Consider the following 13,859-nt stretch of genomic DNA (forward strand, 5'->3'; position numbering starts at 1 on the left):
CTAGAGCCAGCCCCCACCAAGTTTGCATTAGGGACGTTGTGCTGTTTGTTTCATTTCATTTTGTGGGCAAACTTTGTGTATGTGTGCACTAAATGGGTTTGTTTGTTATTTTTACCTGAGCTAAAACAAAAGTAGTGTGTGTAAAAATGAAACAAATTTAACATTTTCAGCTGCACACCTCTAGTTTGCACATTGAAATGCTATTTATGGCTTGGGTCAAGATGTGTCCTTTGAATTCCTTGACAAAGCACAGCACTACACAATGACATTGGGGATACATTGCTGAAGGGCAGACAGCAGATACAGCTCGCTCATGGCTGCGGCTTCAATGTACACGACAACGGTTCAATATTAAACTTTTTAAAGCTTGCTGGGTGTAGTAGTTATAATGGACAGGATATTCTGGGGCAAAGCAATTTGTCTGTGTGCATTAACAATCTGGGGATGACCTGGTTCATGTTTTGAAAAGTGAGAACTGCTAATCTTTCTAGATATTCCTTTGAACATCACCCATAGTTCATTCTGCACAGACCTGAAGAAGGGAGGGGCAATAGCTCGCAATAGCTAATCACAAATATGTTAATGTAGGCTGATCAATTGTAGGTGATACTTTTTATTTTTGTTTGTTTGTTGGCCTTTATTACTTTGTATTCAAAGGAACTAAGGGGGCAGCCACAATCCTTTTATTCAAAATATGTCCCTGAAAATGCTAAACCACCACTGCAACAACCCATAAAGGCAAACTACTGCACCTCTGGAGACGAGCAATTGGTGCAAAAATTTGTAATTTATATTTGTTCATCTAAACAAAGAAGAAACTATTAACATTTTTTGTTCAAACAGGAAAGAATCCTATACCACTTCTTAAACCTAAAGCATGAAAATTAGTGGATAATAATCTGGAAAATAAGAGCTTGATTTTCACACTCCATCTGAAAAACTAATTTCACTTCTTAGTAGATAATTGCAGGGCCTTAATTGTTTACTTACAGGCTTAACTGTAGCACTTGTCCTTTTGTTCAGAAAACTAATGGCACAGCCCTTATACCTGTACAATACCTTGCTTTAAGGCTGCTTGTTAAACACAAAAAAATGCAGAATTAGCATTAGTTAAAATACTCCGTGCTCCTCTGCCTCAAGCCAAGAACAGGAACGAAAATCCTTCGCATTGCTGCATACAGTTTTGTTACAACAAATTGAAAGTTCCCCCCGGACTCTTTTGTTTCACTGAATTGAAGAATCTAAACCTTGTTTCATCAAAACAATTCTGGTTTGGGTTTTTTTTTTTTTCTCAAATGTCATATTTTTAATGCTGGAAGGGTACAGTTTTGCCAGCTTTAAGCATTCTCTGTGCTCTTCTATCTTTTCTCTCAGGCTGGGGCCAGCAAAAAAAAAAACAAAACAAAACCGAAACCCAAAAACTCCCCAGCGCTCGGTTTATACCGTAGCGGTTCCTGGCCGTCCTATGCAGGCTTAAGCATTAACAAGCCCGAGCCGCAGGGCAGGCGCGAGGGCGTTTGCACGCGCACAGAAAAGAAGGAGGCAGGCGAGGGACCCGCGCGCTGGATGACGCGTCAGAGGCGAGGAAGGGGGAAGGAGCGCCCGGCCAGAGGGAGGGCGCCCCCCCCCAGGCGCGGCTCGCGCTATAAATTCGGCGGCGGCGGACGGGGAAAGCGTCGTCTCGCGCCATGGAGCACTGCAAGGCGGCGATGCTGCTGGCGGGGGCGGGCGACGCCCTGGGCTACCGCGACTTCATCTGGGAGCTCTGCGGCTCCGGGGCGACCATCCAGGGGGAGCTGAAGGCGCTGGGGGGCCTGGAGCGGCTGCAGCTGTCGGCGGACAAGTGGCCGGTGAGCGACAACACCCTCATGCACCTGAGCACCGCCGAGGCGCTGGCCTCAGGTAAGGCGGCGGCGGCGGGAGCTCGGAGCACGAGGGTCAGGGGAGCGCGGCCTCCACTTTCCCGGGGGGGGGGGAGAGAAGCGATCGCTGGAGGACGGATGCATGCAGGAGCTCTCTCTATAAAATAATCACCCGGCCTGGGGAGGGAACCACAGGCATCTTCTTCCCAACTCTTCGGGTGAAGGGGGGGCAGGCTGCACAGGGTAGAGTTGGTCTGTACTACAAAATGTTCATTGTGTGGTGGATTAAATCTAAGGGGGGGAAAGTGCTAAGCACTTTCCCCCCATAGACACAAAATGGGGGACCTTTTAGTCTAGAGCCCCGCCCCCCCCCCCCCCAAGCTTGGAGTAGGGTCATCCAGGCCCCTGTTCGGTCAGTATTGTGTCCTTTGCTGGACTCTCCAGGTCCGCACACTCTTGGTGCAGGGCTCTCTGCAGTGCTGAAACTTCTTTATAAACACTACTGACTGGAATAGCATCTTTTTGGGGGGGTGGGGGCGGAGCCTTAGGAAGGAGCAGCTCCCATGCAGAATCCGCCCCCATGTTTACGGATTCCTCCGAGGGGTTCAGATCAGCCGCGTTCCCAGCAGCAGGAAGCTTGCGCTCATCGGACCTGCTCCACCATGGAGCCAGATCTGGCTCCCTCATTTGCAGAATTCCGTTTCCACAGATAAAGAGGACTTCGGAGCATCTCTGCAAACCTCCAGATTCTGCCCGCTTTATTGTTGTCTGCTAGGCGAATACAACTTCCCAAATGCCAGTCCTCTTCTCTGCTGCCAGCCTGCGCTATATTTAGCGCCTGAGGTTCATTTGATGGGAATGCGAGCTATCTATCTAATCCATTGCTTAGCCGGGAGCCAGACCGGGAGGGGGGGAGTATCTAGCACGCCCCCGATAAGGGTAGGAGCAGGGTGACCTATTCAAAGGAAAGGTGACTGCAGATTTCAAAGCCTCGGAGGTGTGAGGAAACGAGCACCACGTGTTCTTGCTGAACACAATAAAGGTTATGCTAAGCAATTCCCAGAAGTGCAGGAAGGGCAGTGGTTTTAATTACCCCACTGCGCGTCATCAAGTCTCAGCAATTCGGGGGGAGGGAGGTGGTGAAGTTAACCTCACAGAACAGTTCCAGTTCAAACATTGTGGTCTTCTGAAGAGAGAATTCAGTGGATCAACAGTAGCTCTACATGCATGTATTCATGTGGTTATCGCTTCACACCAGTATGACCGGTAACGGTATAACACATAATAGATGCTGCAGTTGTGCTTTACAGAGAAAAAAAAAAGTGTGCAAGCCAAACCTGAAAAAAAAAAGCCTCTTGGACACTTTAAAAAAACAAACCAAACATCCCACAATGAAGGTGTGTGTATATTATATTTCCTCTTATATCCTATATCTAACATAGAACCTCAGAGAAAATCATCAATTTAATTAATTTACCACATTTATTGAAATGCAATAATACAAAACCTAACTATACATTAAAAACTACCTAACTCACTCATCATTCCACACTCGCACACAGCAATAAAATTGCATCATAACAATATGCAAAAGCATAGGTACATTACCTTAAAACAGTAAAGTATCTATAATGGGCAAAATATTCCTCAACATCATATAAACAACTCAATCTATACACAGTTTATTCTATATACTTAATATTTAAATTATAACAGTTTCACTGATTTCTTTTTTTTCAAACTCGTTCAATATATTTCCCATATTCAAAACTCCACTTGTACTTCCGTTCACAACCCTCCCTTGTATTCCTTGTTCACAAGCTTAGCGTCTTGTACTTCCATAGACTTTCACCGACAAAGAATTCTCTGTTTCGTCCCCATCAACCGAGGGCTTCCTCAGGGAAAATACAAAATCATGGGGTTCTTTCCAAACCTCCTCTCTCAACTACAATTATATAATAAACATGTTTTAGATAACTCCCTGCTAATTTTTCCTAGCGTGTGGCCAGATGGGTTATGTGCGCCTCTGCTAGCAGATGGGAGACAGCGTCAGATTTCAAAGCTGACGTCACCCTAGATACACCCCTGCCGTGACCTCAGCTCCCCAGTATCTCTCCGTCTCCTAGCAGATGCGGACGCTATCCCCACACACCAGCACAGTGTTAGGAAATTACAGCAAAGAAGACAAAATTTACCTCGAAGAGGAGCGAGCCCCCGCTCTCCTGCGGTGATACCTAAGGGTCCCTCCCCCAGCTGAGAATTCCTGAGGTGATTTTGAAGATCCCTCAGAGGTGAGCCTTGGTCCGGTAGCCGGCAACCCGGAGTGGACGTAGCCCCTAGAGCGGCTGAAAGGCAGTGGGTGCACATCTGAGCACGGTGGTGAAGGTGAAGCCCTCTTCCCCCCCTGCAGTTGGAGACCGTCCTGGCACGCGATCGGTAAAGCGCCGAGACCAGGTAAGCTGAAAACGTTAAACTAAGGTCTCCGGGGCTCAGAGGGCGGTACCGATTTCGTATTTCATCTGGCAAGGTAAAAGGGAGCACCGATCGGGTTGAGCAGCCTTTGTTGGGCCAGGTCCCGGTCCGGTGCAGGGGTCCGATCACGTGGAGACCCTCGGAGGGCGCCAAGTGTCGGCACCATCTTCCCTTCTCTGCTGGCTGTACGCGTGGGGCAGACCTGATGGTCCATGCACCCAACTTGTGCGCCTCCAACGTAGACGCACGCACTACTACACGCACAGCCGCGCTTAAAAATACATGCGCCTATACACAGAGGCAATGGCACCGGCGTCCAAGAAGCCCAGCAGGCGCTCTCTTTGCACAGCCTGAACTGAAGTCCTGCCTGTGTCATTGCGAAGAAGCCCAGGGGGTAGCAAAGCCTGGTCCCTCACTGTCTGAGGATGGGTCCGGAGCTACTACACACAATAGAACCCCGGATCCATGCAACTCCGAAATGGCTTCTCCACAAGAGGGGCACCTCGGGGACCCCTTACTCAGACTCCCCCCCCCCCCCCCCCCCGGGACTAAAATGGACCCAGGGACCTTCTCCTGGTTAGAATTTTTCCAGGGGCTGCAAGCCTTCGTTCAGGCGCAATCAGCCCCGGCTGTGACCTGGGTTCAACCCCTGCCGGAAGCACAAGATGCCCCTGGACGTGCCTCGCCTAACCAAGAGTTTCCCTGACAGGGACCCAGACACCTCGGATGATGATGACAGCTCCCTGGAAGAAGGAGACATCCCTTCAGGCCTGGAACCATACAGAACCATGCTTCACTTCAACAGGGATGAATTACCAGCCCTTGTTTCCCAGACTCTGAAGACTCTGGGTATCCTAGGCACGGACCCTATGGCAGAACCAAAGAAGAACCCTATCTTGGTGTCCCTTCGTAAGGCCTCGTGCTACTTCCCGATGATGAAAGCCATCCAAGAACTGATTGACCTGGAGTGGGATGCCCCGGAGGCCAGTTTAAAGGGGGTCGAGCCTTGGAAGTCTTGTACCCTCTGGAACCAGCGACCAAGGAACGCCTGCGTTTCCCGAAAGTGGACGCCATGCTGGCTCAAAGCGAACAACCATTCCCGTTGAGGGAGGGGCTGCATTGAAGGATACTCAGGATAGACGATTAGAATCCATCCTTAAGCAGACCTTCGATGCAACAGCAATGATACTGCAGATTACTTACTGCTGCACACTGGTGGCACGTTCCTGCTTACTTCTCTCTCGAAAGGTAAATAACTCTGGAACATATGCCGGTGAAATGATTGAACCTGCAGCAGCCTTCCTGATGGACGCAAGCTCAGATCTGGTGCATACCTCAGCCAGAGGAGTAGCCTCGGTAGTGGCGGCCAGAAGACAGTTATGGTTGTGGAATTGGTCTGCTGACGCGACCTCTAAAGCGAATCTCACAAGAATGCCCTTTAAAGGATCTCATATTCGGAAGTGAATTGGAGAAGTTAGCCAGCAAGTGGGGTGAATCTCCAATGCCTCGGCTACCGGAGGATGGGGTAAAAGATCCCAGTGCCCCTCCCCCAGAAGAACTAGGGGCAGAGGCTCTCAACGCTTTCGTCCCTACAGGAACTCGCACTTCCAGGCACCTCGTCCCTCAGGAAGGTCCCAGCCCTTTTGGAACCAACAAACCAAGAGAGGAACAGGCCTGGGGGCAGGCTCCAGCCATGCTCCCCAATGAGAATGGGATGACCCATCCACAGGAAATAGGGGGTCCACTTTCCCTCTTCTACCAACAATGGGTCGAGATCACTTCGGACAAATAGGTACTAAACATCATTCGAGAAGATTACTCTCTGGCGTTCCGCAGCATCCCTCGGGAGAAATTTGATATCACCCTGCCACTCCCACACCAAGAGACTGGCAGTGGAAGCCACTCTGACAAGACTACTCATTCTGAAGGCAATAACTCTGGTTTCTACGCCCCAACAAAATACGGGGCGTTATTCCATCTATTTTATCATCCCCAAGAAAGAAGGATCATTCTGACCAATCTTGGCTCTCAAGAATGTCAACAAGTCATCTGCGGATACTACACTTGCACATGGAGACTCTCCACTCCGTAATAATGGCAGTACAACCAGGAGAGTTCCTAACCTCCCTGGACCTCTCCGAAGCCTACCTTCACATTCCAGTCCATCAAGATCACCAGCGTTTTCTACGCTTTGCAGTATTGGGACACCATTACCAGTTCCGAGCGCTACCCTTTGGACTAGCAACTGACCCCAGAACAATCTCCAAAATTATAGTGGTCGTGGCGGCAACACTGAGGAAGGAAGGGATCTTGGCACACTCTTAGTTGAACGACTGGCTGATCAGGGCGAAGTCTTCGGAAGAAAGCAGACAGGTGACCAGCAGAGTCATGAACCTACTGCAGGAACTCGGTTGGGTCGTGAACACGGCCAAGAGCAATCTACAGCCCTCTCAGTCTCTAGAGTACCTGGGGGCCCATTTCGACACCAAACAGAACAAGATCTTCTTCTCTCCCCAGAGGAGGAGAAAACTGATGGAACAATTGACGATTGATGACAGTACATGTCCCAAGGTATGGGACTATCTTCAAGTCTTAGGGCTCATGGCATCAACCCTGGAGGTTGTTCTGTGGTCAAGGCTCATATGCAACCTTTCTAGTGCTCCTTACTGTCACGCTGGAACCCACTGTCCCAGGATTACTCAAGTCTCCTCCAACTCCCAGCAGAGGTACGTTCTCAGCTTCAGTGGTGGCTACAGGAAGACCACCTGAGCAGGGGAGTAAGCCTGTCCTCACCGAACTGGATCGTGCTCACCACAGACGCGAGCCTACAAGGGTGGGGAGCTCACTGACAGGAACTGACGGCCCAGGGACAATAGAACAAGGAAGAGGTGGGATGGAACATAAACCGCCTGGAAGCTTGAGCAGTCAGACTAGTGTGACTGCGATTCAGCCACAAGCTCCGAGGGCAAGCGATCCGAGTAATGTCTGACAACGCTACAACGGTTGCCTACATCAACCGCCAGGGAGGAACCAGAAGCCAGCAAGTGTCTCTGGAAATTGACCCTCTCATAGCATGGGCAGAGGAAAATCTACAAGGAATCTCGGCCTCCCACATTACAGGGAAAGACAGCGTCTCAGCGAACTTCCTCGGCAGAGAAAGCCTGGACCCGGGGGAATGGGTGCTGTTGAACAGAGCATTCCAACTGATAGTAAATCGTTGGGGTCTCCTAGCCATGGACCTTCTGACCACCTCTCTCAATGTCTGAGTCCTCAGGTTCTTTAGCCGAAGACGAGAGCCGCACTCCCAAGGGATCGACGCCCTTGTCCAGACCTGGCCAGGGGAGGACTTACTGTACACATTCCTCCCCACCCGTGGCCACTACTGGGCAAGATCATCCGCAAGATAGAACACCACAGGGGACTAGTTCTACTAGTGGCCCCGGATTGGCCAAGACCCCCATGGTATGCAGAAATGCAAAGACTCCTTGCGGGGAGCCCTCTGTACTTACCTCCACACAGGGACCTTTTCCAGCAGGGCCCAATTTTTCACGAAGATCAGTCTCTATTCTCTCTTATGGTCTGGCCCTTGAGTGGACACATCACTGCATATATCACCCCTTGTGAATTGCATGTAAATAATTCAGGTATCTCATATTTCCATCCCAACTGTGGATGCTGAAAAGAATTCTATAACTAATAACATGGGTACATGCCGAGCATGAACCACATGATACTTGACCCTTAACCATACTGACTGAATGTGCTGGGTCATTTCGATATTGCAAACTATCCCTCAAACTCAGACGTTTCTTAATAGCGAATATAGGAGGTTCTGAAGTGTTTTAATGGAGATAAAACATGGCAATGTTTTACATGCAGTGATGTGCCCATGTGGGTTGATTTATATTGGGCAGACATCAAGAACTATCAGACAGGATAACTGAACATAAAAGCCGGATTAGATCTATGACAGAGAATGCCCCTTTAGTGGATCATTGGATAGAGAGACAGCGTTCTTTGTAATGTAAAGGGTAAAATTAATGAATGGAGGGGACTTGTCTTTGGCATTAAGACGTTCTGAACATCATTTTATTTTTCATTGGAAAACGGTCTCCTTGGGGATTAAATGGCCCAGATTGAATGATCAGCTTTTCTATAAAAGATCTATGTAGAGATTTAAGAACATAAGAAAATGCCATACCTGGTCAGACCAAGGGTCCATCAAGCCCAGCATCCTGTTTCCAACAGTGGCCAATCCAGGCCATAAGAACCTGGCAAGTACCCAAAAACTAAGTCTATTCCATGTAACCATTGCTAATGGCAGTGGCTATTCTCTAAGTGAACTTAATAGCAGGTAATGGACTTTCATTATGAGACTTTGGAAACATCCATAGGAATTTTGCAATGGGTGAATTCATTTAGGATTTAACATATTAAACTATCGCAGAGAATTGGGGCCTAAATATTTTTATTGGCCGTTTTTTAGAGCTAAGCATTATGGCAACAATTGGGTGCCTTATTGTGCATATTGTAAGGTGAGTTTCGTCTGTTTGCACAGAGAGAGGTCTTTGAGTACGGGAGGGGTGTGTAGTTACCCCCGTGATTGTTGGAAATAAGTGGTAATAAATGGTTAAAGTATTTAGTGGGGATATAAACAGCCCTTGATAACGTAGGTATGCTGTGAGGACGCTATGTATGGCAGTGTCTTCCAGGTTTGGGTAAGTCCTGATGGCATGCGAAGTTGTGAACAATATAGTAAGAGGCTGTGCATACTATTTCTATTTATGCGTATTGATGTTTTATAGAAAATTCTTTGAAAAGCGTGATAAGACATCGCTGTGTAAAACTTTACACAATTAAGAAATTTGTGGAAATGCCATCGCATTGGAGAGCACGGATGGATTAGAAATATTCAAAATTTGAGGGCGAGTGTGTTGTACTATATAAGGTTGGATAAGCTAAAAGGAGCAGGGAGTTATCAAAAATGTATTTATTATAATTGTAGAGACAGCTGATAGAGCAGGTTTGGAAAGAACCCCATGAGTTTGTATTTTCCCTGAGGAAGCCCTCGGTTGATGGGGTGAAACAGAGAATTCTTTGTCGGAGAAAGTCTACAGAAGTACAAGACACTAAGCTTGTGAACAAGGAATACAAGGGAGGGTTTGTGAACGGAAGTACAAGTGTTGAATATGGGAAATATATTGAACGAGTTTGAATAAATCAGTGAAACTGTTATAATTTAAATATTAAGTATATAGAATAAACTGCGTATAGATTGTTTATATGATGAGGAATATTTTGCACATTATAGATATTTTTAAGGTAATGTACCTATGCTTTTGCATATTGTTATGATGTAATTTTATTGCTGTGTGGAATGAGTGAGTTAGGTAGTTTTTTAATGTATAGTTAGGTTTTGAATTATTGCATTTCAATAAATGGTAAATTAAATGATTTTTCTCTGGGGTTGTATGTTAGATCTTGGACACTTTAAGCACTTTTGGACAACTTACAAATTGGGGTAAAAAGGTTCACAGCGGATTTTTGCTTACTGGAATTATAACTGGTGCTGACAACTGTTTAATCTATGAAAATATCTATCTGCTTTTGATTAGTGGTTTCCACTCTTTTTTTTTTTTTTTCCCCTCCAAGTTCCTGTATTGAAAGATAGTTTGTTTTTTGGTTATTTGAACTTGCATCAAGTTGGCTTTGCACAGCAGGTTTGGTTTTGGTGCTACTTAGAGTACAGGAACATAAGAATTGCCTTGCTGGGTCAGATCAAGGGCCATGGAGCCCAGCATCCTGTCTCTGACAGTGGCCAGCCCAGGAAGCAAGTCTCTGGCAGATCCCATAAAGTAGATCTAATGCTTGTTACTCACTCCTAGGGAAAGCAGTAGCTTTCTGTAGTCTACCTGGCTAATTTACAGGCCGATACAGTACGGTGCGCTCCAGAGCGCACTGTTAGCCTGTTCTTGGACGCGCGTTTTCCCTTACCCCTTATTCAGTAAGGGGAGGAAAACGCGCGTCCAACCCGCGGCACCTAATAGCGCCCTCAACATGCAAATGCATGTTGAGGGCGCTATTAGGTATGCGCGCGGGATACAGAAAGTAAAATGTGCAGCCAAGCCGCACATTTTACTTTTCAGAAATTAGCGCCGACCCAAAGGTCGCAGCCTGCCTCTGTTCCCTTCCCCTACCTAACCCACCCCTCGGCCCTAATTCCCCCCCCCCCCCCACCTTTATTCCAAAAGTTACACCTGCCCGAGGCAGGCGTAACTTGCGCCAGTTTGGTTGGCTGCCGGCGCACCATGTTCCAGTCCGGAGGCTGGTCCAGAGGCTGCGGCCCCGCCCCCGACCCACGTCCCGGGGCTTTGCGCGCGCCGAGCCTATGCAACATAGGCTCGGCGCGCGCAGGGGGAGCTTGGGGCAGGTTTTCGGGGGGTACGCGCGTACCCCTTTGAAAATCTGCCCCTAAGTGTCCATTAAGTCCCGTTAGTGCGCACTACCTAGTTATCTAATTTAGGAGTTAGTGCGCCCTAACAGGACTTAGGGCGCACTAACTGGTTGTTAGTGCGCCCTAACCAATGTTAGTCTCCTTACCGTTTCTTTAGAAGGAAACAGCCAATGGGAATGCAGAACCATAACTCTAGCTAATGAACTGCCCCCCAATTGACACTTTTTGTTAGTGCGCACTAACAACCAGTTAGTTAGTGCTCCCTAAGTCTTATTAGGGCGCACTGATTCCGGAATTAGAAAAGTAGGTAGCGCATACAAATGGGACATAGAGTTAGTGTGCTCTAAGCCCCATTAAGGCACCCTAACTCCAAAATTAGAAAACTGCTTAGGGGTAGATTTTCAAACAGCGCGAATTGGCCTACTTTTGCTGGCGCATCAGGCGCAAGCAAAAGTAAGCTGGATTTTAGCAGATACGTGCGGAGCCGCGTGTATCTGCTAAAAACCTGGATCGGCGCGCGCAAGGCTATTGATTTTGTATAGCCGGCGCGCGCCGAGCCGCGCAGCCTACCCCCGTTCCCTCCCCTCACCTTCCCCTACCTAACCCACCCACCCGGCCCTTTCTAAGCCCCCCCCATTCCTTTGTCGGGATTTACGCCTCCCAGAGGGAGGCGTAAATCCCCGCACGCCAGCGGGCCTCTTGCGCACCGGGACGCAACCTGGGGGTGGGTACGGAGGGCGCGGCCACGCCCCCGTACCCGCCCCCGACACGCCCCGAAAACCCCGGGACGCGAGTTCCGGGGCTCTGCGCGCGCCGGTGAGCCTATGTAAAATAGGCTCACCGGCGCACAGGGCCCTGCTCGCCTAAATCCGCCCGGATTTGGGCGGATTTAGGCGAGCAGGGCTCTGAAAATCCGCCTCTTAGTGCGCACGAACACCGAAAAGAGAGAAATATGGAAACCCCCCCCCACCCAAACCACGGAAAAAACAAAATTTCCCGCGGGTGCCCGAAAACGAAGCCCAAACCGATAAAACAAAACAATGCACGCGCCTAACAGGGTATTTTGTTGAATGACTGCAGATCAGGCTGTGGTTTAGTTCGAAGATATGGGTAGAAAAGGACTAATTGGAGCATTTTCCAGCTGCCCACATTGCTGAGGAGTCCTTGGGTCCTTTTTAGTTTTGGTTTTTGCACAAATTTTCAGAGTGAAAGTAGGCACAGTCTTTCACTCTGGAAACTGCTACGGTGACAAAGTATCCACAGATGTTTTGCACCTGCTTTTTTTTCTGTGGATACTTTTTTGCATGGAAAATAAAAGTATGCAGAGATGAAAATGCAATCAATTTGTGCTATTTTCCTATCCTGGCCTTTCAAGCATCCCTCTGGCAAGGCCTCCTACTAATGGGGCATAGAGAGATGAGGAGATATTCGAAGCCCAATACTTGCGGTAACACTGCAGGGAATAACTCGCAGAACAGGAGGCCGACACTGTAGGTGTTGAGGTCACCGGTTCAAATCAAGGCACCCCCAACCTCCTATAATCCAACCACCACAGCAACAACCCTTGGTAGGGAGCCACAAATCAAAGCTTCCGGTGCGCACAACGAATCCCACCCATGGGTGTCACTGTTGTGCAATGATTGAGAGTCCCTTGTGCCCTCTTTCAGGGACTGTAAAAGCTACTTGTGCCTCATAACCTGACCCCTGTAGGCCAGATGAGTAGACATTGGCTGCAGGAATAAAACACATTTTCCTTCTGATGAGTCTTTCCTGTGAGTTGCTTAGGATCGGAGGTTAACATGTGTGCCAGCTTCTAATTATACAGTGTATTTGTAGATACAATTTCATGTGCCAAGGTCGATGGCCCCGTCCTGTGATTTAGCAAGGTAACGTAATGGCCTGCTTCAGAGTCTCCTCCTCCTGCTATCTGGGGAAGATTGTTTATGGTATTTGGCTTCGCTCTTAAGAAAACCATTAGCTCCTGGAAACCAAGGGGGTGATGCAACAGGACAAAATCCATATGGCTTTGTAAAATTACACCATTTCTGACTTGTAAAATTGTAACCACTGTGAAGACACCCAAATGTTTTTGGAATACTTTGCATGGCAGATGTTAATCTAATGCACAGTATAATGTGTTTGGCATCAGCATGGTCTCTCTGCAGTTTCTGGGAAGTTAGTAGAGTAGTCTATAAATAATACACATTTATAGCAGAGATGTGTGTTGTCACAGATACTATAGGAGCTATGAAGGATGCCTAATTACAAATAATGAAGGCAGTGTGTGTGTGTGTGTGTGTGTTTTGCCATTGAATTCTGATTGTCCCTGCTTCTGTCTGTATCCTCTCGGCAGCTCTGCCGGATGAACTGACTGGTTTCTTACTCAGCTTGGGCAGGCAGTGTATTCAAAACAGGGAGAAGTCCATCTGAGTAAAGCTCAGGGTTTATGAAAGGTACACACCTTTTTTTCGTTTTGCGCTCTGTTTTTAAACTCCGCAGACTACACTCTCTCCGTTACGGGGACAGTTTTTTTTTTAATAAGCCTGCATGGTTTGCAATGTACCCCGGGCTCTTGTAGCCTGCACATATTGCGGCAGTTGTTTTTGGAGGGAAACCATTAGTATCGTTTTTGCCTTTGAAAATTCGTGGCTGCGGTGGTGCGCGCTAAAACTGCTTGCATGTATTTTCCATCTCCTATTTGTGTGGGCAGCCGAGTGGGTACACAATAGCGCGCACCTCCTGAATTAAACCGCCCCCCCCTGAGTGTTTCTGTTTAATCAAGCTAAAAGTACACACGCAGCGGAAGCTCACATGCATTTTCAGCCAAGTCATTTTTACTTGGCTACTGCTGTGATTTTACCCAGACAAATGGCCTTGAAAAGACGTCCTCTAGATGTGAACAGGACCCATATCACTTTACTTCCTGTTGTTAACAGGGCACTAAGGACTCACAATGGCTCTTCAGGTTGCTTTCTCCTAAGTGCTCACAGGTATCATTATTCTCATAGGGCCGGATTTTAAGACGTACGAGCGGGCGTACATTTCTGCGCGCAGCCATGCGCATGTTATAA

At 48.0% G+C, this 13,859-nt stretch overlaps 1 protein-coding gene across 6 annotated transcripts in view; it reads left to right on the plus strand.

Annotated features, from left to right (window-relative positions):
* The first annotated feature begins 1,585 nt into the window (after positions 1-1,585).
* ADPRHL1 (ADP-ribosylhydrolase like 1) overlaps positions 1,586-13,859 on the plus strand; it is an 81,711-nt gene continuing 69,437 nt past the window's right edge. Inside the window, exon 1 of one of the 6 annotated variants that reach the window (XM_029604653.1) lies at positions 1,586-1,902. In XM_029604653.1, coding sequence (XP_029460513.1) covers positions 1,689-1,902 — 214 coding nt within the window. In that variant the 5' untranslated portion in view covers positions 1,586-1,688. The remainder of the gene's footprint in view (positions 1,903-13,859) is intronic. The other 5 variants (XM_029604652.1, XM_029604657.1, XR_003857155.1 and 2 more) reach the window with 5 other exon arrangements.

Source organism: Rhinatrema bivittatum, chromosome 5 (genome assembly GCF_901001135.1).
Source record: "Rhinatrema bivittatum chromosome 5, aRhiBiv1.1, whole genome shotgun sequence".
Lineage (NCBI taxonomy): Eukaryota > Metazoa > Chordata > Amphibia > Gymnophiona > Rhinatrematidae > Rhinatrema > Rhinatrema bivittatum.